Source organism: Ranitomeya imitator, chromosome 2 (assembly GCF_032444005.1).
Source record: "Ranitomeya imitator isolate aRanImi1 chromosome 2, aRanImi1.pri, whole genome shotgun sequence".
NCBI classification, from domain to species: Eukaryota; Metazoa; Chordata; class Amphibia; order Anura; family Dendrobatidae; genus Ranitomeya; species Ranitomeya imitator.
In genome coordinates this window covers 505,864,916-505,891,908 of record NC_091283.1, presented here as the reverse complement: position 1 = coordinate 505,891,908, position 26,993 = coordinate 505,864,916, and the positions used below count along the sequence as shown (strand labels likewise).

At 43.3% G+C, this 26,993-nt stretch overlaps 1 protein-coding gene across 1 annotated transcript in view; it reads right to left on the bottom strand.

The window, feature by feature from the left end:
- The window catches only part of MED24 (mediator complex subunit 24), a 115,375-nt gene that overhangs the window by 30,021 nt on the left and 58,361 nt on the right, over positions 1 to 26,993 (bottom strand). The window contains exons 8-23 of the mRNA XM_069751637.1: positions 24,721 to 24,871; positions 24,350 to 24,463; positions 22,421 to 22,468; positions 22,244 to 22,326; positions 21,426 to 21,512; positions 21,244 to 21,349; positions 20,977 to 21,119; positions 20,853 to 20,890; positions 20,665 to 20,747; positions 20,020 to 20,201; positions 19,745 to 19,844; positions 18,205 to 18,380; positions 17,815 to 18,079; positions 14,989 to 15,170; positions 14,820 to 14,913; positions 11,831 to 11,930 (exon numbers count right to left, since the gene is read on the bottom strand). Coding sequence (XP_069607738.1) covers positions 11,831 to 11,930; positions 14,820 to 14,913; positions 14,989 to 15,170; positions 17,815 to 18,079; positions 18,205 to 18,380; positions 19,745 to 19,844; positions 20,020 to 20,201; positions 20,665 to 20,747; positions 20,853 to 20,890; positions 20,977 to 21,119; positions 21,244 to 21,349; positions 21,426 to 21,512; positions 22,244 to 22,326; positions 22,421 to 22,468; positions 24,350 to 24,463; positions 24,721 to 24,871 — 1,952 coding nt within the window. The remainder of the gene's footprint in view (positions 1 to 11,830; positions 11,931 to 14,819; positions 14,914 to 14,988; positions 15,171 to 17,814; positions 18,080 to 18,204; positions 18,381 to 19,744; positions 19,845 to 20,019; positions 20,202 to 20,664; positions 20,748 to 20,852; positions 20,891 to 20,976; positions 21,120 to 21,243; positions 21,350 to 21,425; positions 21,513 to 22,243; positions 22,327 to 22,420; positions 22,469 to 24,349; positions 24,464 to 24,720; positions 24,872 to 26,993) is intronic.

Here is a 26,993-nt window from a genome sequence, read left to right as displayed (position 1 = left end):
ATTTTCAGAGAAACCTTTTTTTCTTATACATATGACTTTTTGATTACTTTTTACTCCACTTGCTCGTGTTTCACCATGAAAAATTACATTCTTTACGCAGCAATAACAATGTGGACCTTCTTTTTTTATCAAAAAAGAAAAGAAAAAAAAAGATGCTTTCATGTTGTTTTCTTTTGCAGGGGAATAGAGGGGGGTTCTTTACATTTTTATTGATTTTTTTATGTTTTACTTAGTCCCACTGTAGAATTTGAACTTTCAATGGTCTGATCACTGATCTAATACCCTGTATTGCAGTGCAATAAAACAGTGTTAGGCTGGGGTCACACGAGTGATGATTCGATTATGTAAATGACACTCTGATCAAACTCCGTCGGTTAGTGTGATTAAATTCTCCTTGATCAGAGAATCATATCACAGATGCGGAGAAGACTGAACTTGATTTCTCCATTCTCTGTGTTAGCATGAATAGGGACTGCACTCTGACGACATCCGAGTGTAGTCCAATGTTTTACACACACCCATACACATGAATAGGCGTGCATGGTCCGATTTGTGGAGCCACTCATATGATGCTACAATTTTTTTTTCTCATGCAGAATCGCCATGAGAAAAAAAAATTGACGATCTGCACAGACCCACAGTGTAACATTGGTCCGATAAAAACATTGGATAGCACTTGCCCGAGTTATACGCTCATGTGAGCGAGCCGTTACACTGACACTTATCCTGTTAGACCCTGCTGGCAGACCCAGAGGCCATTACTATGCTACTGTCTCTATTAACAGTGGCATCTCGGTGGTTTACCGGCCACTATCGGTGCAGATACAGTTCTCTGCCAGTGCAGCAGGGCATTGCTATAGTAAGACCACTTTCAAGACCGCAGTAAAAAGGAGTATTGGTAGTCTAGGAGTGTTGATAAATTGTCCTGGAAGTCAAGGGTTCAATGCCTGCCAAGTTAGCATTTATTCTCATTGAAGGGGTTGTCCAATATTAGGGCAACACCTTGTCAATCTTATGGTTTGCCCCGTTAACATAAACAGCCCTATACTCCCCTCCTGTGCTGGCGCCGTGCCAGCGGTTTCATGTTCCCCGGGCTCACGTGAGCTTATGTGACGAGAGCCCCGCACCCAAGCAGCGTCGGTGTCACTGTCCTCGCCTTCAGATGACTAAATAGTCAAGAAGAAGTGAGGCCTATGGCTCCTCTCCGACTTCCTCTTGATTATTTATATGTCCAAAGGCGAGGACAGCGACGCCAGGCTAAATTGGCGCAGGGCTCACATGACATAACGCCTTCATGTCAGCCCCGGGAACGCAAGTGTCGACATGGAATGACGCCAGCATGGGAGGTATCGGAATATTTATTTTACAGGCCGTAATTGAGAAGGGCTGTCCTAGTAGTAGACTGCCCTTTAACAGGGGATTGCTGATAACAGAATAATACACTGTACTAAATAAGAATCTGACATGCAAGACCCCTCTCCCCCACACAATAAAAAGAAAAAAAATATATTAAAATAACCAATTAACCCCTTCAAGACCCAGCCTATTTTGACCTTAAAGACCTTGCCGTTTTTTGCAATTCTGACCAGTGTCCCTTTATGAGGTAATAACTCAGGAACGCTTCAACGGATCCTAGCGGTTCTGAGATTGTTTTTTCGTGACATATTGGGCTTCATGTTAGTGGTAAATTTAGGTCAATAAATTCTGCATTTATTTGTGATAAACACGGAAATTTGGCGAAAATTTTGAAAATTTCGCAATTTTCACATTTTGAATTTTTATTCTGTTAAACCAGAGAGATATGTGACACAAAATAGTTAATAAATAACATTTCCCACATGTTTACTTTACATCAGCACAATTTTGGAAACAAAATTTTTTTTTGTTAGGAAGTTATAAGGGTTAAAATTCGACCAGCGATTTGTCATTTTTACAACGAAATTTACAAAACCATTTTTTTTAGGGACCACCTCACATTTGAAGTCAGTTTGAGGGGTCTATATGGCTGAAAATACCCAAAAGTGACACCATTCTAAAAACTGCACCCCTCAAGGTACTCAAAACCACATTCAAGAAGTTTATTAACCCTTCAGGTGCTTCACAGCAGCAGAAGCAACATGGAAGGAAAAAATGAACATTTAACTTTTTAGTCACAAAAATTATCTTTTAGCAACAATTTTTTTATTTTCCCAATGGTAAAAGGAGAAACTGAACCACGAAAGTTGTTGTCCAATTTGTCCTGAGTACGCTGATACCTCATATGTGGGGGTAAACCACTGTTTTGGCGCACGGCAGGGCTTGGAAGGGAAGGAGCGCCATTTGACTTTTTGAATCAAAAATTGGCTCCACTCTTTAGCGGACACCATGTCACGTTTGGAGAGCCCCCGTGTGCCTAAAAATTGGAGCTCCCCCACAAGTGACCCCATTTTGGAAACTAGACGCCCCAAGGAACTTATCTAGATGCATAGTGAGCACTTTGAACCCCCAGGTGCTTCACAAATTGATCCGTAAAAATGAAAAAGTACTTTTTTTTCACAAAAAAATTCTTTTAGCCTCAATTTTTTCATTTTCACATGGGCAACAGGATAAAATGGATCCTAAAATGTGTTGGGCAATTTCTCCTGAGTACACCAATACCTCACATGTGGAGGTAAACCACTGTTTGGGCACATGGTAAGGCTCGGAAGGGAAGGAGCGCCATTTGACTTTTTGAATGAAAAATTATTTCCATCGTTAGCGGACACCATGTCGCGTTTGGATAGCTCCTGTGTGCCTAAACATTGGCGCTCCCCCACAAGTGACCCCATTTTGGAAACTAGACCCCCCAAGGAACTAATTTAGATGCCTAGTGAGCACTTTAAACCCTCAGGTGCTTCACAAATTGATCTGTAAAAATGAAAAAGTAATTTTTTTTCACAAAAAAATTCTTTTCGCCTCAATTTTTTCATTTTCACATGGGCAGTAGGATAAAATGGATCATAAAATTTGTTGGGCAATTTCTCCCGAGTACGCCGATACCTCATATGTGGGGGTAAACCACTGTTTGGGCACTCGGCAGGGCTCGGAAGAGAAGGCGCGCCATTTGACTTTTTGAATGGAAAATTAGCTCCAATTGTTAGCGGACACCATGTCGCGTTTGGAGAGCCCCTGTGTGCCTAAACATTGGAGCTCCCGCACAAGTGACCCCATTTTGGAAACTAGACCCCCCAAGGAACTTATCTAGATGCATATTGAGCACTTTAAACCCCCAGGTGCTTCACAGAAGTTTATAACGCAGAGCCATGAAAATAAAAAATAATTTTTCTTTCCTCAAAAATGATTTTTTAGCCTGGAATTTCCTATTTTGCCAAGGATAATAGGAGAAATTGGACCCCAAATATTGTTGTCCAGTTTGTCCTGAGTACGCTGATACCCCATATGTGGGGGTAAACCACTGTTTGGGCGCACGGCAGGGCTCGGAAGGGATGGCACGCCATTTGGCTTTTTAAATGGAAAATTAGCTCCAATCATTAGCGGACACCATGTCACGTTTGGAGAGCCCCTGTGTGCCTAAACATTGGAGATCCCCCAGAAATGACACCATTTTAGAAACTAGACCCCCAAAGGAACTAATCTAGATGTGTGGTGAGGACTTTGAACCCCCAAGTGCTTCACAGAAGTTTATAACGCAGAGCCATGAAAAAAAAAAAAAAAATTATTTTCTCAAAAATGATCTTTTAGCCTGCAATTTTTTATTTTCCCAAGGGTAACAGGAGAAATTTGACCCCAAAAGTTGTTGTCCAGTTTCTCCTGAGTACGCTGATACCCCATATGTGGGGGTAAATCACTGTTTGGGCACATGCCGGGGCTCGGAAGTGAAGTAGTGACGTTTTGAAATGCAGACTTTGATGGAATGCTCTGTGGGCGTCACGTTGCGTTTGCAGAGCCCCTGATGTGGCTTAACAGTAGAAACCCCCCACAAGTGACCCCATTTTGGAAACTAGACCCCCAAAGGAACTTATCTAGATGTGTGGTGAGCACTTTGAACCCCCAAGTGCTTCATAGAAGTTTATAATGCAGAGCCGTGAAAATAATAAATACGTTTTCTTTCCTCAAAAATAATTATTTAGCCCAGAATTTTTTAATTTTCCCAAGGGTAACAGGAGAAATTTGACCCCAATATTTGTTGTCCAGTTTCTCCTGAGTACGGTGATACCCCATATGTGGGGGTAAACTACTGTTTGGGCACATGCCGGGGCTTGGAATTGAAGTAGTGACGTTTTGAAATGCAGACTTTGATGGAATGCTCTGCGGGCGTCACGTTGCGTTTGCAGAGCCCCTGATGTGCCTAAACAGTAGAAACCCCCCACAAGTGACCCCATTTTGGAAACTAGACCCTGAAAGGAACTTATCTAGATGTGTGGTGAGCACTTTGAACCCCCAAGTGCTTCATAGAAGTTTATAATGCAGAGCCGTGAAAATAATAAATACGTTTTCTTTCCTCAAAAATAATTATTTAGCCCAGAATTTTTTATTTTCCCAAGGGTTACAGGAGAAATTGGACCCCAAAAGTTGTTGTCCAGTTTCTCCTGAGTACGCTGATACCCCATATGTGGGGGTAAACCACTGTTTGGGCACACGTCGGGGCTCAGAAGGGAAGTAGTGACTTTTGAAATGCAGACTTTGATGGAATGGTCTGCGGGTGTCACGTTGCGTTTGCAGAGCCCCTGGTGTGCCTAAACAGTAGAAACCCCCCACAAGTGACCCCATTTTAGAAACTAGACCCCCCAAGGAACTTATCTAGATATGTGGTGAGCACTTTGAACCCCCAAGTGCTTCACAGACGTTTACAACGCAGAGCCGTGAAAATAAAAAATCATTTTTCTTTCCTCAAAAATTATGTTTTAGCAAGCATTTTTTTAGATTCACAAGGGTAACAGGAGAAATTGGACCCCAGTAATTGTTGCGCAGTTTGTCCTGAGTATGCTAGTACCCCATATGTGGGGGTAAACCACTGTTTGGGCACACGTCAGGGCTCGGAAGTGAGGGAGCACCATTTGACTTTTTGAATACGAGATTGGCTGGAATCAATGGTGGCGCCATGTTGCGTTTGGAGACCCCTGATGTGCCTAAACAGTGGTAACCCCTCAATTCTAACTCCAACACTAACCCCAACACACCCCTAACCCTAATCCCAACTGTAGCCATAATCCTAATCACAACCCTAACCCCAACACACCCCTAACCACAACACTAACCCCAACACACCCCTAACCACAACCCTAACCCCAACACACCCCTAACCCTAACCACAACCCTAATTCCAACCCTAACCCTAAGGCTATGTGCCCACGTTGCGGATTCGTGTGAGATATTTCCGCACCATTTTTGAAAAATCCGCGGGTAAAAGGCACTGTGTTTTACCTGCGGATTTTCCGCGGATTTCCAGTGTTTTTTGTGCGGATTTCACCTGCGGATTCCTATTGAGGAACAGGTGTAAAACGCTGCGGAATCCGCACAAAGAATTGACATGCTGCGGAAAATACAACGCAGCGTTCCCGCGCGGTATTTTCCGCACCATGGGCACAGCAGATTTGGTTTTTCATATGTTTACATGGTACTGTAAACCTGATGGAACACTGCTGCGAATCCGCAGCCAAATCCGCACCGTGTGCACATAGCCTAATTCTAAAGGTATGTGCACACGCTGCGGATCCGCAGCAGTTTCCCATGAGTGTACAGTTCAATGTAAACCTATGGGAAACAAAAATCGCTGTACACATGCTGCGGAAAAACTGCACGGAAACGCAGCGGTTTACATTCCGCAGCATGTCACTTCTTTGTGCGGATTCCGCAGCGGTTTTACAACTGCTCCAATAGAAAATCGCAATTGTAAAACCGCAGTGAAATGCGCAGAAAAAAACGCGGTAAATCCGCCATAAATCCGCAGCGGTTTAGCACTGCGGATTTATCAAATCCGCAGCGGAAAAATCCGCAGAGGACCAGAATACGTGTGCACATTCCTAACCCTAACCCTAGCCCTAACCCTACCCCTAACCCTACCCCTAACCCTAACCCTAGCCCTACCCCTAACCCTACCCCTAACCCTATTCTAACAGTGGAAAAAAAAAAAATTTCTTTATTTTTTTATTGTCCCTACCTATGGGGGTGACAAAGGGGGGGGGGGTCATTTATTATTTTTTTTATTTTGATCACTGAGATAGATTATATCTCAGTGATTAAAATGCACTTTGGAACGAATCTGCCGGCCGGCAGATTCGGCGGGCGCACTGCGCATGCGCCCGCCATTTTGGAAGATGGCGGCGCCTGGGAGAAGACGGACGGGACCACGGCTGGATCGGTAAGTATGATAGGGTGGGGGGGGACCACGGGGGGGGGGGGGGATCGGAGCACGGGGGGGGGGAATCGGAGCGCGGGAGGGGTGGAACGGAGCGCGGGGGGCGTGGAACGGAGCACGGGGGGGCTGGAATGGAGCACGGGGGGGTGGAACGGAGCACGGGGGGGTGGATCGGAGTGCAGGGGGGGGTGATTGGAGCACAGGGGGGTGATTGGAGCACGGGGGGAGCGGACACGAGCACGGGGGGGAGCGGAGCACTGGACGGAGGGGAGCCGGAGCAGTGTACCGGCCAGAACGGGGGGGTGGGGGGGCGATCGGAGGGGTGGGGTGGGGGCACACTAGTATTTCCAGCCATGGCCGATGATATTTCAGCATCGGCCATGGCTGGATTGTAATATTTCACCCGTTATAATGGGTGAAATATTACAAATCGCTCTGATTGGCAGTTTCACTTTCAACAGCCAATCAGAGCGATCGTAGCCACGAGGGGGTGAAGCCACCCCCCCTGGGCTAAACTACCACTCCCCCTGTCCCTGCAGATCGGGTGAAATGGGAGTTAACCCTTTCACCCGGTCTGCAGGGACGCGATCTTTCCATGACGCCGCATAGGCGTCATGGGTCGGATTGGCACCGACTTTCATGACGCCTACGTGGCGTCAAAGGTCGGGAAGGGGTTAATGGTACAGCCGCTTCTGCAAAAGTCCTATTTAATATTCCCATATTAATCCTACATAGTGAAGGCCATGAAAAAATAATACCGGAATTACTATTCAGAAGAAGAGATCAAAAATTTGTATGCACTCCACATTTCTACTAAAAAGAAAAAAGTGCTCTCTTTTTGCAAAGTTTTTTGTCAATCAATGGAATAAAAAAAAAAAAAGGCATAGGGATCAGAAAATGGCAACACTATCTAAATGTTCATTAATGGATAGATTGTGGACAAGTGAAGCTCATTTTGGGGGGTATTTTACCCATAGAGGATTTTGAAAGTCAGAAGCAGAAAAGTGTGGTAGGAGGAAGGCCAACTTTACTCTTAAAGCATAAAGTACGGTGGGTTAGCAAGAACGTTAGGTAGAGAAGGATGCACAAAATATTTGTCAATATGGCATATTTGTGGGAAACATATCAGAATGTTTTCAATAGTGGGAGCTAAAAGGGTTAAAGGGAACCTGTCACCCCGAAAATCACGGGTGAGGTAAGCCCACCGGCATCAGCAGCTTATCTACAGCATTCTGTAATGCTGTAGATAAGCCCCCGATGTTACCTGAAAGATGAGAAAAAGACGTTAGATTATACTCACCCAGGGGCGGTCCCGCTGCTGGTCCGGTCGGATGGGTGTCTCTGGTCCGCTGCGGCGCCTCCCATCTTCATTCCAAGACGTCCTCTTCTGATCTTCAGCTCCGGCGCAGGCGTACTTTGTCTGCCCTGTTGAGGGCAGAACAAAGTACTGCAGTGCGCAGGCGCCGGAAAGGTCAGAGAGGCCCGGCGCCTGCGCACTGCAGTACTTTGCTATATATATATATATATATATATATATATATATATATATATATACATACTTTGCTGTATATTTTTTAGTAAAATGTACGGTAGATTGTTCTTTTATTCTATAAACTACTGAAATGTCTCCAAATTTCCAAGCAATAAATTTAGGTTTTTTTTTTCAGAAAAGGAGAGATGGTCAAAATAAAAAAAAAAATAACCCAGTGCTTTCAGACCTCAAATAATGCAAAGAAAACAAGTTCATAATCATTTAGAAACAACAATACTAAAGTTTTAACTCAGGAAGAGTTCAGAAATCAATATTTTGTGGAATAACTATGATTTTTAATCACAGCTTTCATGCGTCTTGGCATGTTTTCCACCAGTCTTTCACACTGCTTCTGGCGCAAAAATGTAAGCAGTTCTTCTTTGTTTGATGGCTTGTGACTATCCATCATCCTCTGGATTACATTCCAGAGGTTTTCAATGGGGTTCAGGTTTGGAGATTGGGCTGCCCATGACAACGTTTTGATGTGGTGGTCTCTTAATTTTTGCCAGAGCAGTATATCTATCTATCCATCTCATATATACTCGAGTATAAGCCGATATTTTCAGCCTATTTTTTTAGACTGAAAGTGCCACTCTCGACTTATACTCGAGTCATTGTCAGCGGGGGAGGGGGAGTGGCGGCGGTCACATACTAACCTGCTCCTGGCTTAGTCCCTGCATCTCCGATGGTCTCCGGGCGCTGACAGCTTCTTTCAGTGTTGAGCGGTCACATGGTACCGCTCATTACAGTAATCCATATGGATGCGACTCCACTCCCATAGGGAAGCAGGTCAGTATAATGGAGAGGGTGAGCACTGCACAATATTCACCTGTCCCCGTTCCACCACCGGGTGCCGCTTCGCCTTCTGCGTCCTCTGCAGTGACTGTTCAGGTCAGAGGGCGCGATGACATGTATAGTGAGCGCCGCCCTCTGCCTGGACAGTCACTGCAGAGGACGCCGAAGACAGAGCGGCGCTCGACGCTGGAACGGGGACAGGTGAATATTGCAAGTGCCGGGGGCCTGAGTGACGAGAGGCGAGTATGTCATGTTTTTGTTTTTTTTAAATCGCAGCAACAGCATATGGGGCAAATGTCTCAATGGAGCATCTTATGGGGCCATAATCAGCATTTGTGCAGCATTGTATGGGGCAAATGTCTGTATGGAGAATCTTATGGGGCCATAATCAACCTTTATGCAGCATTATATGGGGTAAATATCTCTATGGAGCATCTTATGGGGCCATTATTAACCTTTATGCAGCATTATATGGGGCAAATGTCTCAATGGAGCATCTTATGGGGCCATAATCAACATTTGTGCAGCATTATATGGGGTAAATATCTCTATGCAGCATCTTATGGGGCCATTATTAACCTTTGGGCAGCATTATATGGGGCATATTTTAATATGGAGCATTATATGGGGCCCATCATAAACTTTATGCAGGATTATATGGGGCATATTTTGTATGGAGCATCTTATGGGGCCCATCATGAACTGTATGGAGCATTATATGGGGCTCCTGATTCAATATGGATATTCAAAAACACAACCTACTGATGTCTCAATTAATTTAACTTTTATTGGTATCTATTTTTATTTTTGACATTTACCATTAGCTGCTGCATTTTCCACCCTAGGCTTATACTCGAGTCATTAAGTTTTCCCAGTTTTTTTGTGGCAAAATTAGGGGTCTCGGCTTATACTCGGGTCTGCTTATACTCGAGTATATACAATATATATCTATATATGCACACAAACACACACAATATAATATATATATATATATATATATATATTCAGGAATTAACAGGCACAGCAAATGGAAAAAAAATTCATATCAAGAAGCAACTAAATTCGTAATCTTGAAAATTTCACATACTTTCTGACAGAGGCAGGATTATAATGACAGGCATACCCTATACATATAACTGATAACACAGGATCCACCAATCACAATGGGTGATGTCACAGCTGACCCTGCTCCCTCTCTCTTCACAAAGATCATTGCACAAGCTCATTAGATGCTACAACACCAAAGATAGGGTCCAACTCAATCTATTGCTAGTAATGCACATGTGAATTTTCTGCAAGGACAGTAAGTAAGAGTGTAGATGAACCCTACTGGTCACTATGAAACATGGAAGATTAGTTTTTTTTAATTTTAATACAGATTGTGATATGAAAAAAAAGAAAAACTGCCATTTTTTACATTTAACACTAAAACCTGAAAAAAACAATCTACCATTTTCTGATGACATGTTCCCTTCTAAAAGTAGCCATTTATATTCCTTTAGTTAATTTGCCAAGAACGATGGCGCTCCATGTGACAGCCATGGCAATCATTAGAGTAGCCCTGTATGTAATAGGGTAGATGGAGCACTGGACCGGGTTTCACATTTTCCTTTTCGGGTGGACGTGCACCCCCTGAAGGATGATGATTTATGTGCAGTAGCACTTGTCGTACATTAACCCCTAAATGCAAAGGTCAAATTGTGGCAAGATATAACAGGAGCAGACTGTGCCGACAGTGACTTCATAATAATAAAGTTTTGTTACAAAGAAAAGTGGCAAATCCCAAAATTCCCGAGACAGCCCGCTGGTACATGTGCCAGCCAGTTATATGGCCACAGAACAATACTATACAGAAATCCTGACAGGTGAGAAGAATCGCACAATAAGAAAGAGGAAGCTACCGATATGAAATAGTGGGGAAATATCGGCTTTATTTATTCATGAGAACCTGTCATGTCACGGTGCCAAGACCATGAGCCAGGACTATTGTCTTCCCAGAGGGAAATTCTCGAGATGCCGCGGCTGGGTGCGTCTCCACTGCCACCAGGATATGATGTGAAACAATCAAAGGATTGGCAGCCGGATAATAAGGTGGAAAACCTTTGGCTGCACATGTAACATGAGCTCAATTACAAAAGAATCGTCCAGAAATCTCATTTCTGTTTATGCACAGAGAACATGATCCATTTTATAGAATACATCATGGAGACAAAGTCCCCAAAAGTTCCCTCTCGGGGTCCAGGAAATACAACATCATACACTGCAGGTTTGGTCAAGCCCGGCTGTTAGAGACAGGTGCTGGCCATATAACACAGCTAGCATATACTTTTCCAGTACTTGGCCTCTTTATTAGCATTCTGTCAGCACTATAGAGGCTGGAACTTTTTTTTCTACCATTCTACCTAACATCTAATCTGTGCAGGAACACTTGATTGATTCTCATGCTCTGTAACTTGCCAGCATCTACTTTTTTGTGATTCATACCAGTCTAATCTGTCCTGATTCTCATGCTCTGTGATGTGCCATCTACTTCTTTCAGTGAGTGGCTCCCCTTGATTAGCATTCTGCCAGCACTATAATGTACTAGACCTTTTTTGATACGAGCTCCTCTCCCGATCCATACACCTGCATCTGGCCTGAGACATACATGTATGTTGTATTTCAGGATGGCGATAACTGATATCACTAGCATATGTCATCACTTAGACACATGAAAATACTACTTTAATATGTTCTGGGGACAGTGTTGTTACCCTACTTACTATTCATTAATTGGGTTGCAATAAAAAACACCTAGGTCAAGAATGATGCTGTTCATAAATAAAGGGTGTGGGGTGAGGTTGTTAAAATTTTTTGCAATCTCAGACTACCCTTTAAGCATCTAAATCAAATCCAGTTTTCAGCTTTACCTCAATGGTATTCCTGGTAATATAGTAACTCAATCCAACCATCAAATTTCTAATTCTAGAGAGCTGTAAAGCAACATAAGGGAACCAGATGAGTTTAGTAATTCCAGATGAAAAGCTACATAACCGTTCATTCAAGTGACATAATTAGCCGGAGGCCCCCACGTTACACAGAAAGGATGTGTCTATGTTACTGTCATCTATTCACAAGAACCATGGTGGTGAAGAAATCCATGTATGTGCCGGGAAGACGCTACTTACTGGGGTTGGTTTGCACGGAGTGCTCCTCATCATTGGAGCTGAGAAGTCGCATTAGTTTGGACTGCTGGTTATCATCCAATGGGAAGAGGCTGCTGTAATCCTACAAGGAAGAACATACTGGTTAAATTGACATTCTTCTTTGGCATTCTGACAATTTACATCATTCTATGACGATTGTCATCATCATAATCCAGGAAACAATTTCTAATTGTGAAATAAAGTAATATTTTTACAAGTAGAGTAAAGTACGGTGCAACAGCAAGATACAGGGGCAGAAGTACCAAAACTGTCTATTTCTAAAACAGTACCAACTAAGACTAGACAGTCGTAAAACGCGGCACATTTATCATTGCGGTTCATGATGTTTGATAAATCTGGTGCCCCATTAGACAGTCTAATCTAAGTTTACATCCTTTACTACTTAGCTAAAATTGTGCTTGAAAATTTTGGTGCATGGTGTCAAATATTAGGCCCCACTCCTTTCGACGACGCGACTCCCACTTTTCGCCTTTTGCATTTGGTATCTCACCTACAGTGTTCAATGATTGATTACACACCTCAGCATGGTCTTAACAAACACCTTGAAAGCATAGAAAAGCATAGAAAAACTAATAGAAAGCATAGAAAAACTACTTAAGGTGCACCCGTCATTTTTCCCAAAACCAATGTCAAAGCACAGTCCTGCTGCCGTTATTTTAGGACAACAAGTTAAAATTACTTGGAGAAGGTCATGTGGTCAGATGAGACCTAAATAGAGCTGTTTGGTATTAACTTCACTCGCTGTGTTTTGAGGAAGAAGGATGATGAGTACAACCCCATAAACACCGTCCCAACCGTGAAGCATGGTGGGGGAAACATCAAACTTTGGGGGTGCTTTTCTGTAAAGGGGACAGGACGATTGCATCGTAGTCAAGGGAATATGATGAGGATCATGTAACGCAAGATTTTGGCCAACAACCTCCTTCGTTCAGTAAGAGCAATGAAGAGGGGTCGTGGCTGGGTCTTCCAGCATGACAATGACCCAAAATACACAGTCATGGCAGCTAAGGACTGTCTCTGTAAGAAGCATTTCAAGGTCCTGGAGTGGCCTAGCAAGTCTCCAGACCTGAACCCAACAGAAAGTCTTTGGAGGGAACTGAAAGTCAATGTTGCCCTTCGACAGCCCTGAAACCTGAAAGATCTGGAGGAGATCTGTATGGAGGAGTGGGCCAAAATCCCTGCTGCAGTGTGTTCAAACTTGGTCAAGAACTACAGGAAGTGTCTGAGCTCTGTAATTACAAACAAAAGGTTTCTGTACCAAATATTAAGTTCTGCTTTTCTATTGTATCAAATACTTATTTCATGAAATAAAATGCAATTTATTAAAAATCACATAATGTGATTTTCTGGTTTTGATTTTTAGAGTCTGTCACTCGCAGGTGAAGTGTACCCACGATAAAAATTACAGACCAGGAGGGAAAACTTGCTAAATCGGCAGTTATCAAATTTCTCCACTGTACATTCCATACACTGGATTCAACATAAACCATAAATAATTACATTTATGTATGAAAAGTGCAAGTTTCCTATTTCTGAGTAGGTGGACACAATATGACAGACAGGAGAGCAAGAGCAGAGACAAAGCCCCGCCCTCCAGTTCCTTAATCCGTCCTGGTGTTTCTGCTGCTAGAGACAGATTACACCCAGGGCCGTATTTGCCACTAGGCACTTGAGCGCACGTGCCTAGGGCGAAACGATGCGGGGGGCAGCAAAAAATTTATTTTCTTTTTTTTTTTTTTAAATTAAAGTCCGGGGTCACCGCCCGCCTCCTTGAAGACGTCATACTCACCCTACTCCAGCGATGCCTGGTCTCGGCTCCGGCAGCTCGTCCTGTGTGAGTGGTCACGTGGTACCGCTCATTAAGGTGATGAATATGGATGCATATTCATGACCTTAATGAGCGGTATGATCGCTCACGCAGGAAGAAGGTGCTGCGCATGAGCACTGGGACAGAGATAGAGGGATGTTCGGCACGGTGTGGGAAAGGTGGGTATGACAGCCAGGGAGGACCGGGGGGAATGGGGGAGGCAGCACTAAAAGTGTCTAGGGCAGCAGAAACTCTAAATACGGCCCTGATTACACCTGACAACGTAGCAAGGAGACATCATTTCTAAACAAAGTTATTTGAAAATTGTCCATTTATTATATTTTCTATAAAATAAGATTAAGTTGTCGGAGCGTACAGTCACCGTTTAAAATTGATATAAGTCTAAAATTGCAGCTCAGTATCTTTTTATGGGAAAGCAACAAAGCTATATTATCAGACACTGCCCCCTTACAAGAATGGAGTGCTTTCCAGAAGGTAGCCATATTTTTCTAATCTTACAAAACACCGTTAAACCATATGTCCAACCTTGCACACAATTTTGCATCTAATTTATGCTGCTGTCTGTCTTCAATAGCAACCATTGCAGTTTTGATAAAATCACTGTTTTCTCTGCTGCAAATCTACATGTTCTCTGAATGCTGAGCCCTGTATAACTCCGCCTACACCACTGATTGGCAGCCTTCTGCCTATGCACAGTGTACACAAAAATCTTCAGTGTTGGGGGTCGAGTTATACAAAGCTCATGAATATGGAGGACTATCTGGCAGTAGGTTTACTTGTCCTCTAATGATATTATCCCGCTAATAAAACAGTGATTTTACCAAAACTACAGCCAGCAGTCCAGTAAGTGATTTACTGTTGGAATCAGGGTCTCTGACTCCACATTATGTTGCTCTCAGATTAAGTGGCAAAAACCTGGCGACAGATTCCCTTTAAATTATTGATACTCCTGTATCAGACAACCCTTTGATGTGATTAGTTAATTGTATTATTCAAAGCATTTCTATATGCAAACGTCCTATAAGATGTTGTTTATGCAGGAACCCTGTAGATATCGAGCCCTTGCACCGCTGACTTCCTCAGGGATGATGACTTAGGAGCTAATGATTGCTTGTTACGCACCTCAATGTCTTCTCTATGCCTTTTCCTCTGTCGGGGGGATGGTTGTCCTTTATTATGGGTGGAGTATGAGGTCATTGCGCACCAGACAGACAATCTGTAAGAAAAGATTAGAAGAGGAGGAGGGTGGCACACATTCATGACGGCATGCTTAAAGGGTAGGTGTACTCACTTTGCCAATGCCCGTCCCGGCGGGTCCATTAGTGTGTGCCACTTGGAAGAGTCGGTTAACAGAGAAGGTAATACATGGCCTAAGAGGGTCAGTGTCAGCTGCTGCATGTCCAGACAGAAGATGGCATACAGCAGCTCCACCGCCCGCACAGCAAACTCCATCCGAGTTTCTTTAAGCAGCTCCTGCAGAGAAGAACACACCTGCTTAAAAGGAAAGGTCTTGAATCACTGGCCGCTATGGTGACGGCACACTTCATGACCATTCCTCGTGGCTCATCAGTATCCTAACACTTAATAGACACAACCATATCTGCCAGTGAGAAGCAGGGGAATGCCCACCAGACTAAAACTACATCAGACCCTAGCCAAGGAAAGGACAGGGTGACAAATATTAACCCACATTTTTATTTTATTTTTTAATTTTGAACATGACCCTTGAATCCTTCTCCTTTGCACAAAACTTCCAAGAATGTATATTTTATTAAAAATATTCAAGAACATCTTTTAAAAGAAATCTACATTGTGCCATCCCTTTGTTAAAGTCCTCCTGGTCTGCGGGTCTTCAACCTGTGCTGGGTGGGCTTCTGTGCCCTCCAGAAATAAAAAAAAAGGAAATGGAAGACCCTTCAGGGCAGATTGTCGTGACTGTATCATTTTGGCAGAGGACCTGCAATGCAGTTTCTTCTTCTGCCGCAGATGATGAATCCTCAGGGAAATATTCACCATCTATTTTATTTGCCATAGTCCATGATAAAACTATAGGGTTAATTATTGCCAAATTTTGTTGAGTGGCAACTCGTATCAATAGTTACAAATACTGTTCTCATCTTGGCCAGCTTTGCCACAATACCTTGCAACATTGTGTAAGTCCCCGTGATTGAAATCTTTCCTATGTAGGAAATGGAAAGTGCTTTATTAAAGGGCCGGTAAATGTGTGGAGGACTGAACCCGCTGTGTAATAATGGGATTTACTACAAAACACTTATTTTAGGAACGGTTCCAGTTACAGCGAGCTACACGACGCAGCAGATAATCATCATAAAGCGATCAGAAATGTAACAGGTTTACGTTTCTCAGCTCATTCATGTTAAACGGCTCTTCTACTACTGGACAACTCCTCATACGCCCCTTAATAACTGGGCGACTGGAAGATTTTTTGTACGTTTCATTGTTTTTGTCCTCTAAAAGTCAGAACTTTTTTTTTTTTTTAATTCTTGAATGATATCACTCATTTTACCATATAATGTAATACAAAATAAAAATAAAAATGGAGTTAAGAAAAAAACAAACATTTCCGATATTGATTTTATAACGCTCATTAAGCGGTAAAAATGGCTTGATAACATAATTCATAATGTTATCAGTGATTCCAAACATGTATAGTTTTTATTTTTTTTTCGTTTAATTTTTTGGTGGTAAAGAATTCCGAGCCTTGTAAAAGAAAAATGAACTGGCTTGTGTCGCCATTTTCTGTGCTTGTCATTTTATTATTTTTAGTTTACTCGTCCATCAAAGAAGCTGCGCGATGTGGTTTGCTGTTAAGAGGAAAGATGATGTTTTCATTGATGCCATTTTGAGGTAAAGACGAGGTTTTGGTTGCTTTTTATTTCACTTTTGGGAGGAAAAACAGCAATTTAAATTTTGGAGGTTCAATTTTTCTCACTTTTTAATCTGATAGATCAGACTTTTACGGACATGGCAATATCACACGTTTATTTTATTTTTTTATTTCTGCATTTTTTAAACTGGAAATGGAGTGGGGAGATAGATTTGAAATTTTATATTAATAAAAAATATATATTTTTAACTTTATTTTTTTTAGTCCCCTTTGGAGACTTGAACCTGCAGTCGCTTGTTCTTTATACTGCAATAATACGATATTGCAGTATTTAGGGAAAATGATGGTCACCTTTAAAATCCAGTCTGTGGCTGTGAGCTTTGTACAAGTGGTATCAAGATGGCAGCCAAGGACTCCTTCAGCAGGCTGCCCAGGCAGCCCATCGTCACCCTTACTCCAAAAGGAAGGGGTGCTGGGGTGGGGACCCTAAATGATGCGATACCAGCATTGCATGCCTTAAATGAAGCAGTCTGAATCGGCATAAATTAAGGAAAAAAAAATCTACACTTTCCTCCCAGACCAGTGCTGCTCCTCCGCTCTCATCAATGTGAAGTGACCACTGCAGCCACTCAGTGAGAGGTAGGTGTACATTAATAAAGTGCTATCCAGTAGTGGACAAACCTTTTGTTGTCAAGGATTGGCCAAAAATAATTATATATTATATAATTATATTACGGTATATATATTCTCAAATGTATTAAAACTAAAGAAAATAGAGATAATGCTACATTATTGGATTTCACTAGTCCACCCTTGTATAGATAAAATTAAAGGAACAGGCAATATACATCAGTACTGAGCAGTGTAACTATGAATCCAGCTTGGAGGTGAGATAAAACAATTACTAGAAAGCAGCAACTGGGTTCAGTGTGTGGCTATGCCTCTGGTTTTCACTTTTTTTTTTTTCTTTCCGCCTTCATTTAGCCCATCCATGGATAACAAAATATGGAGGAATGATAAACCCAATTAAACTAATGAAGTAATCGTGAACAGCATCTGAACCTTGATGCATATTTTTACAGACACATTGCGATGGTCAGTAAAAGGCTATGTGATTGTTCAATGAGCGGCATTTCCTAATTGGAAAAGTGAAGGTGAACATCGCTGGGGACATTTTGGCATTATTCAGTAATATTCACAGTTAACAAGTACGATGAACACAAAGCCTGAGTCTTCTGCAATCAGCATCATAAAATAAGTTTTTCGCACCTTTACTAAATTGTTGCAGAACCAGTAGACACCTCCCATGTGGAGTAAGGTGTCAAAGATGTGAAGAGATCTGATGTCCACCCAGCCCTTCTCCAAAGTGGTGCTGAAGGCTCCATGTAAGACCTCTTTGATTGGCTTTTTGGATGGCAGGCGGTGGACGTAAGGCACCGGCTCACTTCCAATCACCGAAAATTTGATCTGAGTGGCTGTTTGTTGTAGAACTTCAGAACACATGTTCTCCAGGATGGAACTCATGATGATCACTCTGGGGAGAAAACGCAAGTGGTCAAACACGACACAATCATTCAAGATGTAAAAAGATGGAGGAGCACCTGTGTGCAAGACCAACAGAGTGTAATAAAGTGATATTATAAGGAGTGCACCACTCACCGCTCACTATAAAACTGCAGCATGTTGTCACCATACAAAGGGGTCCCCAGCTGCCGGATCATCTGCAGAGACTTATCCCTCTCGTCCAGACCCAACATGCGAACGTGAGCCACTAGCCAGGCAACCGCACACACGGCCAGGCTACAGACTTTCCCTTTAATGTTGTCTGTGATTTTCTGTAATACAAAACATAATGGGCAAAAACTGATATCTCTGCATCAAAAGGTAGAAAGGTAAAAGAAGAGGTGTATACATGTATCCCAGCCGATATAGGCAGCAGTCCTTATTTATTCTATACCGGCAGTCTATAAGGCTACCGAGCTCGGGTCAGTAGACCCCTGGCCAATATGGACACCCCGATCTGTACTCCGAGCATGTCACAAAGAAGTGTGAAACTGGTCTAAGGCGAAAGAGCACATACAAGGGACGACAGATCACCTTGTGTGTATGTGGGCCCAACTCTCTCTGACAGATGACAAGGATTGGACACGTTGAATTTAATCCCCGATACATTGTTCTCACAGGAGAAATGCTGCCGGCAGAAGTGTCTAGCTGTGGGTTACTCCCCTCTCCCCACTGAGAACACATGCACACTATATACCGTATTTATATTTTACTATAAATACAGACTTTTTAAGATGAAAAAAAATCTTGTTAAAAAGTGAGCGCATCTTATAGACTGGCATCCTTACCCATCACTGAGAGAACTATGCAGTTACACAGCTCTCCCTTCCTGCCCCACACAGATCAGTCTGATTGGTGCAGGGCAGGAGAGAAAGCTAACAGGACCTGCACATCACTACAACTGAATGGGACCTGCACCATGCTGCACAACTCAACACTGGAGCTGATGGACCTTCCAGGATATCACAATTATATGATTAATCACATGCCTTAATGAAACTGAAAAGTATGGGGAACAAGACGAATACCTGGTACTAAACTAATCAGTACAGGACACAGTGGATGTAGCAGAACTGTATGTAAGTATGTGTGTATGCAGCAGAGCTATATATATATACTTGTGCATGTAGGCAGCAGAGTTTTAGGTGTTCTAAGAAATACTATTACTATTGTCTGTGGCATAGTTGTTATATATATACACACACACACAAACAAATTACAAACACGGTTCATGTGGCAGAGCTGTGTGCACCTACCGTCCATGCAGCAGGGTTGTGTGCATTGAAAGCTTATGTGCTAATATGACTGAAGCAAGGATCCACTAACAGGAGCTGGTTGTTAACCTCTTACCTCCTTATAGAGCACTTTATCGACCCCTGGTGAAATTTAGCTGAAAGCGCATTTACACCACCTGAGAAGTTTTCCTATGTTCTGATGTCTAAACCTGGGGTGAGTCTTATAATAAAACGCAACCTATAGTCCAAAAAATTACAGAAACTATGGAAAAACACATGCATTTCAAAGCTTGCATGTTGTAAAAAAAATAAAAGCCAGGATTGAGGGTTAATAATTCTAACATTGATGTGTTAATATAAGTAGATGGCAGATGCCCGGATATCTACCAACAGATTTCTACCTGTATGGCCTCGAAGGACAGGACTCCGTTCTCCCAGGCGTTATGAACCTCCAGAATAGCTGCAGGAATACTAAGACAGACCTCATGCCACTTTGTCTGACTGCAAGAAAAAAATAAAAACGTTAATATCCAGATAGAATGTAAAAGTGTCTGCTTGTCCAATGTGGACAGAAAGTAAAGGCCATCTGTACAGAGCCTGGCATGTACTGGTACGTGTAAAGCTAGACGAGACTCGACATTCGATTTCTGTTACTGACAATCATAACCATACATACACCAACTTCATCTCGGAAGCTGTATTGAGCAGAGCTACCAAGGCCTCCACTTTGGGGATATCAGGATGGCGGAAGCAGGGGTGCTCTGGGTTTAGCACTTTGCCCTCTCCGGGCATACATGTCTGCATCCAGCTTTCGAAGAATGGCGTCTCTCCACCAGCATTCCCATCCGACAGGATCATCTGTGATAGAAGGATTGTTTTTGTAAGGCATGAAAACCCCATCTCTCTTCCCCCAGCCCTACATTCTCACTGAGAAAATGGAACAGTTTAGGTAGAGGCTGTCTTCTAATATATCTATAAGGTTACAGACGGTGATAGCACACACACACACATATATATATATATATATATATAACTTTCTCCATCTGTGCATTTAGTGAGTGCGATGCAGGCGGTCTGCAGACCCATTCCCCACCCAATAAACCTATAAAGCTTTCTATGACTGTGCATTTAGCGAATAGGATGCAGGCGCTCTGCAGACCCATTATCCCCATTGTCACCAACATCAGGCTGACCGCAGGAAATCTATGGATCAACAGCTCCCCCTGGTGGTCAGAATATCAAATTACTCTTTATAACCTCATTCCAATTCCATTTACGATTAGAAACCATAGTGGATAGAAGTTGCTGGTGAATGTAGTACCTCAGAGCCATAGGTCTGTGCCACATGACAGAGCATTAGAAAGGAGATATCAAACAGAAGAGCACGGGTAGCAGCGGCTTTTGCTGAAAAAGGAAATAAAAATAGACACTGGAGTCACCTAATAATCTAATCCAAATGAAAACATTGACTGCATAGAGTCAAATCATTGATGAATCTTCAAAACTTACTGCTTTCAGCACTTATATGCCGGGTAAATTCATTCAGCCTGGAGGAACAGTAAAAATATTATCTATAAGTCATTCTAGAGCCACATTACAGCGCCGCCTTTCTCCCCCATGTATTATTACTCACTGGATAAATTTACGAGCAAAAGACTTCAGTTTTCCGGTGGCAGCTGCAGCAGCCAATAGGAGGTCTAGACTCTTCCCGGTCAACATATGTCCCAAGACGCCCAGAAGACCTTCCGGAGACTTGGAATGATCGGCGTCCATTGTCTGGAATACAGAAAGAGCATATAACCAGGAGCCATGGTGTGTAACCATAAGCCAAGGGGACGAGAGAAACCGCTCTATAGCAACGATCCCGCACTAACCTGCAGATGCCAAGGAGACGTCTTACCTTGAGAATGTTGGTGACTGTGGGTTCTGCCCGGAGAATCAGGCCTGGATTGGGTTGAATGGCAGAGCTTTCCGATGAGCGAGGAGCCTGTTCTCGATCAGCAGATCTAAGGAAAAATAGATGTGATGATCATCATGGTAAAATGGCTGGAAATAAAGCTGTCGGTGCGAGGAGGACAGTACCTTTTAGCCACGAGGTGATTCAGGTGATCATTAGAGAGCAGGCCGAGCTTATTACACTCCTGGAGTAACAGACTGACGCAGTCACAGCTGAGGAGACAGGTGCAATACAATACCAGGATGAATACTAATAATAATCTTTATTTTTATATAGCGCTAACATATTCCGCAGCACTTTACAGACATTATCATCGATGTCTCCGATGGGGCTCACAATCTAGATTCCCTATCAGTATGTCTTTGGAATATGGGAGGAAACCCACCCAAACACGGGGAGAACATACAAACTCTTTGCAGATGTTGTCCTTGGTGGGGTTTGAACCCAGGACCCCAGCGCTGCAAGGCTGCTCTGCTAACCACTGAGCCACCGTGCGGCCCAAATATTGACCATGAACCCAATAAAGTGCCTTTCCTAAACACTCCAAAAACATACTGCCAGAATAACTGATTTCCCAGGAAATGTGGGCATGTGTGAGACAGCGGCTCACAATCTTATTTCCCTATCATTTAGGTCCTGCTCATTCCAGCAAAACAGTTCTGACCCACCCAAGCAAGGACTCCACAAGATCCCTGAAGGCGTCCTAGATCCAAGACACCAGCAGCAGACTCTTTAAAGGGGCTTTCCACTACTACTTGACTCCCTTTCATACATACATGTACATCATGGCCACATTAGCTTTTCTGTAAGAAAGGACCAGGAGGGCGGCCCTGTGCTCCATGTACACATTATTTTAGGGACGGGCACCCTTGTTTAGCTGTCGCATGAAATAATCTTATAATGAAAGTTAATAAAAAGCTTAAAAGGGCATCAAACCACTTACTTGCATCTCTGGTCAGCCTTGTCCAATAACGGGGTAAGATTGAGGAGATACTCGAAAGCAGTGTTCATGTCCTCACTGAAATCCTACAGGAGACGGAACGGTGACAATACAGATCACAATTTCTAAATGACAAATATACGTGTGTGCATCACTTCTATTCTTCTTACGGATTCCTACCTGCTCTACTTGCCAGAATTTCTTTAGTTTTGAGAGAACCTGTGGAATCTGAGGAAGAAGATATGTGAGAAACATTAAAGGTTTTTTTTTCACAATCTAGTCACTTTAGGTTTAATGTTCCTTTAGTTCCTCAATCTCAGGTCAGGTGAGAAGGTGATGGTATCAGGGCCAGACTGGCCCATCAAGGGCCGACACCTTGTCTTCTGCAGCATGCAGAACTGAATGCTCAGCTTTTCACTGAGGATTGATGTGACAGTTTCCAGTATAAAGGGAAGGACAAGTGACGAATTCCAACATCCTTCATGTGAAGGACCGCCATCGTGGCAGCTACTGTCCTCTCAGGTTAGTATTCCGCTGACAATACAGAGATCCAGTGCAAACCGTAACAATGTCTGTGTATTGGTGGTCGGGCCTGTTCTCAGAGCCGGGGGCCATTAAGAGTCTGTCTGAGAGTCAGAGGGTTGTCCACCAAGGTTTTTACATAAAAAAGTATTGTAAACATAAAGAAAAACATATACTCACCTACCAAACTCCCACTGTTAGTCAGTAGTGCTGTACTTATACCCCACCAGTGTCCTCATTTCCATTTTCAGGGAAAATGACCATGATCTGCAGCCATGACCAACGCATCACTACTGACCGAGCCAGGAAAGACAATCATAGGCCACCATTGTGGCACATTTGTCACTGCTGCAGCCAGAAGTCATGAGATGTCCCATGCCTGAATAGCAGTGGAGAGAACTAGGGGGCATCAGTACAAAGAAACAGTGCTGGTCTGTTAAGAGAGTTCAGAATATATTTGCTCACATTTAAAGGGGCTGTTTCAAGTTCTGAAATAAGTAAAATTGCACATAACTGTAGAAACAAGCACCTTTGTAATTCATCTATTGCATACTGCTCATTGCTTGGTTACCGACCACCACTGCAGTGCTGCAGTGTTCAGAGGTAGGCGGCATCTTAAAGGGAACCTGTCACCCCGAAAATCCCGGGTGAGGTAAGCTCACCGGCATCAGGGGCTTATCTACAGCATTCTGTAATGCTGTAGATAAGCCCTTTGATGTTACCTGAAAGAGGAGAAAAAGACGTTAGATTATACTCACCCAGGAGCGGTCCCACTGCTGGTCCGGTCGGATGGGCGTCTCTGGTCCGCTGCGGCGCCTCCCATCTTCATTCCAAGACGTCCTCTTCTGATCTTCAGCCACGGCTCCGGCGCAGGGGTACTTTGTCTGCCCTGTTGAGGGCAGAGCAAAGTACTGCAGTGCGCAGGTGCTGGGAAAGGTCAGAGGCCGGCGCCTGCGCACTGCAGTACTTTGCTCTGCCCTCGACAGGGCAGATAAGTATGCCTGCGCCGGAGCCGTGGCTGAAGATCAGAAGAGGACGTCTTGGAATGAAGATGGGAGGGGCCGCAGCGGACCAGAGACACCCGTTTGACCGGACCAGCAGCGGGACCGCCCCTGGGTGAGTATAATCTAACGTCTTTTTCTCCTCTTTCAGGTAACATCGGGGGCTTATCTACAGCATTACAGAATGCTGTAGATAAGCCCCTGATGCCGGTGGGCTTACCTCACCCGCGATTTTCGGGGTGACAGGTTCCCTTTAAGCAAGGAGAGCAGCACTTACAAGATCTTTGCTGTAGAGGTTGCAAGCTCTGTTCTGAAGCTGGCCAGATAGCCACAAGTTTAGTGCCACACTGCTCCTCTGATACTGCGAAAGCAAAGCAATACAATACTTGCACCATCAGAGTGCGCACAGTTTAGTCGAGCAGCGCAATCATGTTCCTAGCCTGAACTATCAATCAATCAAAAGTGCACAGTCAGCTCCCTGCCCTCCGGCAACTAGCAAGTAAGGAGACAGGAGAGTGCTACGCTTCTGAGAACAAGCCTTCAGAATATGATGGAGAACCCCATTCATCATCTCACCAGAACCTACCTTAAGGAAGGTGAACGCAGTCCATTTCAACTCATCAGTCCCCGCAGGAGACTCTATTAACCCAACAATACAAGCTTTCCAGACTTCTAGGAGAAAGAGGTGAGATGGGATCCTCTGTGAATGGAAAGACAGGTCAGTGATCAGACATTGCACTTACAGTTAGAGAAGAGTGCCCAATAATGATCAGTCACTACAGATGACCTAGGACAGGAGTCTCCAGTGGGTGGATAAGAAGGGTGGTAGTTTTACAGCAGGTGGTGCAGAAGTTGGAGATCTTTTCTCTGGAGATTTGGAATACTTTTCCCTCTTACAGGTGGCCAGTGCACAGTGATGGTTAGTGCCCTGCAGGGCAGGTCTGTGCCCGCTCTTACCTGCATCCTCTTCACCGTGTTCAGTTGCTCCACCAATGGCTGTGCCTCTCCTGTCAGGTTCATTGCGCCTTCTAACATAACCACGGCATGGACTGTCGGGAATCCTGTTCGGTGCAGCTGGTCAGAATGTGCACACAGCATTGACGGGATGCTGGAGAGAAGAAAGATGCAACCTTAGGAACATGCAAGACTGGTACTTCATCTATAAAATCAAGCACCACCGTAAATCCCAGGCACTGGGAATCTACAAGGGTCCACGTCTCTGGAGGGTCACAAAGTTTCTAGTATTAAAGTTAAAAAAAAAAGTTTTGTATTATAATTCGTAGAATCATAGAATGTTACGAGTTGGAAGGGACCTCGTGTCCAACCCCTTGCTCAGTGCAGGACTCACTAAACCATCTCAGACAGATATCTGTCCAGCCTCTGTTTGAAGACTTCCATTGAAGGAGAACTCACCACCTCCCGTGGCAGCCTGTTCCACTCATTGATCACCCTCACTGTCAAAAAGTTTTTTTCTAATATCTATGGTAATCTATCTCCTCCCTTTCAGCTTCATTCCATTGTTTCTCATGTTTCCATGTTCAAATGACAATAAGGATGATCCCTCTACACTTTGACAGCCCTTCAGGTATTTGTAGAGCTATTAAGTCTCCTCTTAGCCTTCTTTTTTGCAAGCCAAACATTCCCAGATCCTTAAATTGTTCCTCATATGACATGGTTTGCAGTCTGAAAACCATCCTGGTGGCTCTTTTCTGAACTTGCTCCAGTTTATCTAGGTCTTTTTTTTTTAAAAATGTGGTGACCAAAACTGTACACAGTATTTAAGATGAGGTTTGACCAAGGATGAGTAGAGGGGATAATTACATCACGTGATCATGTTTCTTTTAATACATCCAAGAACTGTGTTTGCCTTTTTTGCTGCTGCATCACACTGTTGACTCACGTGCAGTCTTTGATTTATCCGGATATCCAAGTCTTTTTCACACGTGCTGCTGTTCTATTCCTCCCATTCTGTAAATGTCAGTTTCGTTTTTCTTGCCAAGATGTAGAATCTTGCATTTCTCCCTGTTATATACCATTCTATTATTTCCTGCCTATTGTTCAAGCTTATCTTGATCCTTTCTCTGTCTTCTCTAGTGTTAGCTATCCCTCCTAGCATTGCATTGTCTGCAAACTTGAATAGTTTACCTTCAGTTCCCATATGTATATCATTTAGAAAAATGTTGAACACTGGGGCCAGGACAGAGCCTTGTGGTATGTGAAGAGGACCCACTACCTGTCCTGCTGTTCGTTTTGGTAAATGATTAGATTCCCTTTAATATAGCAATATGGAGCTTTTCAACTTATAACTGTGGACAGAACGGCTGCACCATATTGAAGAGAGGATGGATAGGGTCATGCATCGCAAGATTTTGGCCAACAACCTCCTTCCCTCAGTAAGAGCATTGAAGATGGTTGATGGCTGGGTCTTCCAGCATGACAATGACCCGAAACACAGCCAGGGCAACTAAGGAGTGTCTCTGTAAGAAGCATTTTAGGGTCCTGGAGTGGCCTAGCCAGTCTCCAGACCTGAACCCAATAGAAAATCTTTGGAGGAAGCTGAAACCCAACGCTGTCCAGCGACAGCCTTGAAATCTGAAAGATCTGAAGTAGTGAGCCAAAATCCCTGCTGCAGTGTGTGCAAACTTGGTCAAGAGCTACAGGAAACAAGTGACCTCTGCACCAAATATTATGCGGTTTTTCTATTGTATCAAATACGTATTTCATGCAATAAAAAAATCCAGAAAATCATTTGTATTATTTTTACATAATTAATTCATATTTTAAGATCCTGTCTCTCACAGTTGAAGTGTACCGGCGACAATAAAAATTATCGACCTCTGTAAAACTTGATGTGAGTTCTATAATGACATGTGGATGAGGGGGTAGCCACTAGCAGTATTTAATTCTTCAGCGCATCCTATAAAATGTATACAGATCTGCAGACTTCCTCTATACAAATATACAGTACCAAGTAAACACATTCGTGGTCAGCGATCAGCCAACACGTAGCACATGCACAGTGTCACATCGTGCACACAAACAAGTCAAACTGTTTTCTAACAGATACATTTCACACACTTAAAAGTTGCATCAAACCAAATTAGTTCTGGGACTGCAGGTGACCTAAGACTAAATTGAAACTGAACATCAAATTTGTAATTTATTGACCTGTTTACCTGAATACACCTGTCTATTCTACAGTCGATTACTATGCTACTCTTCCTTTCTTT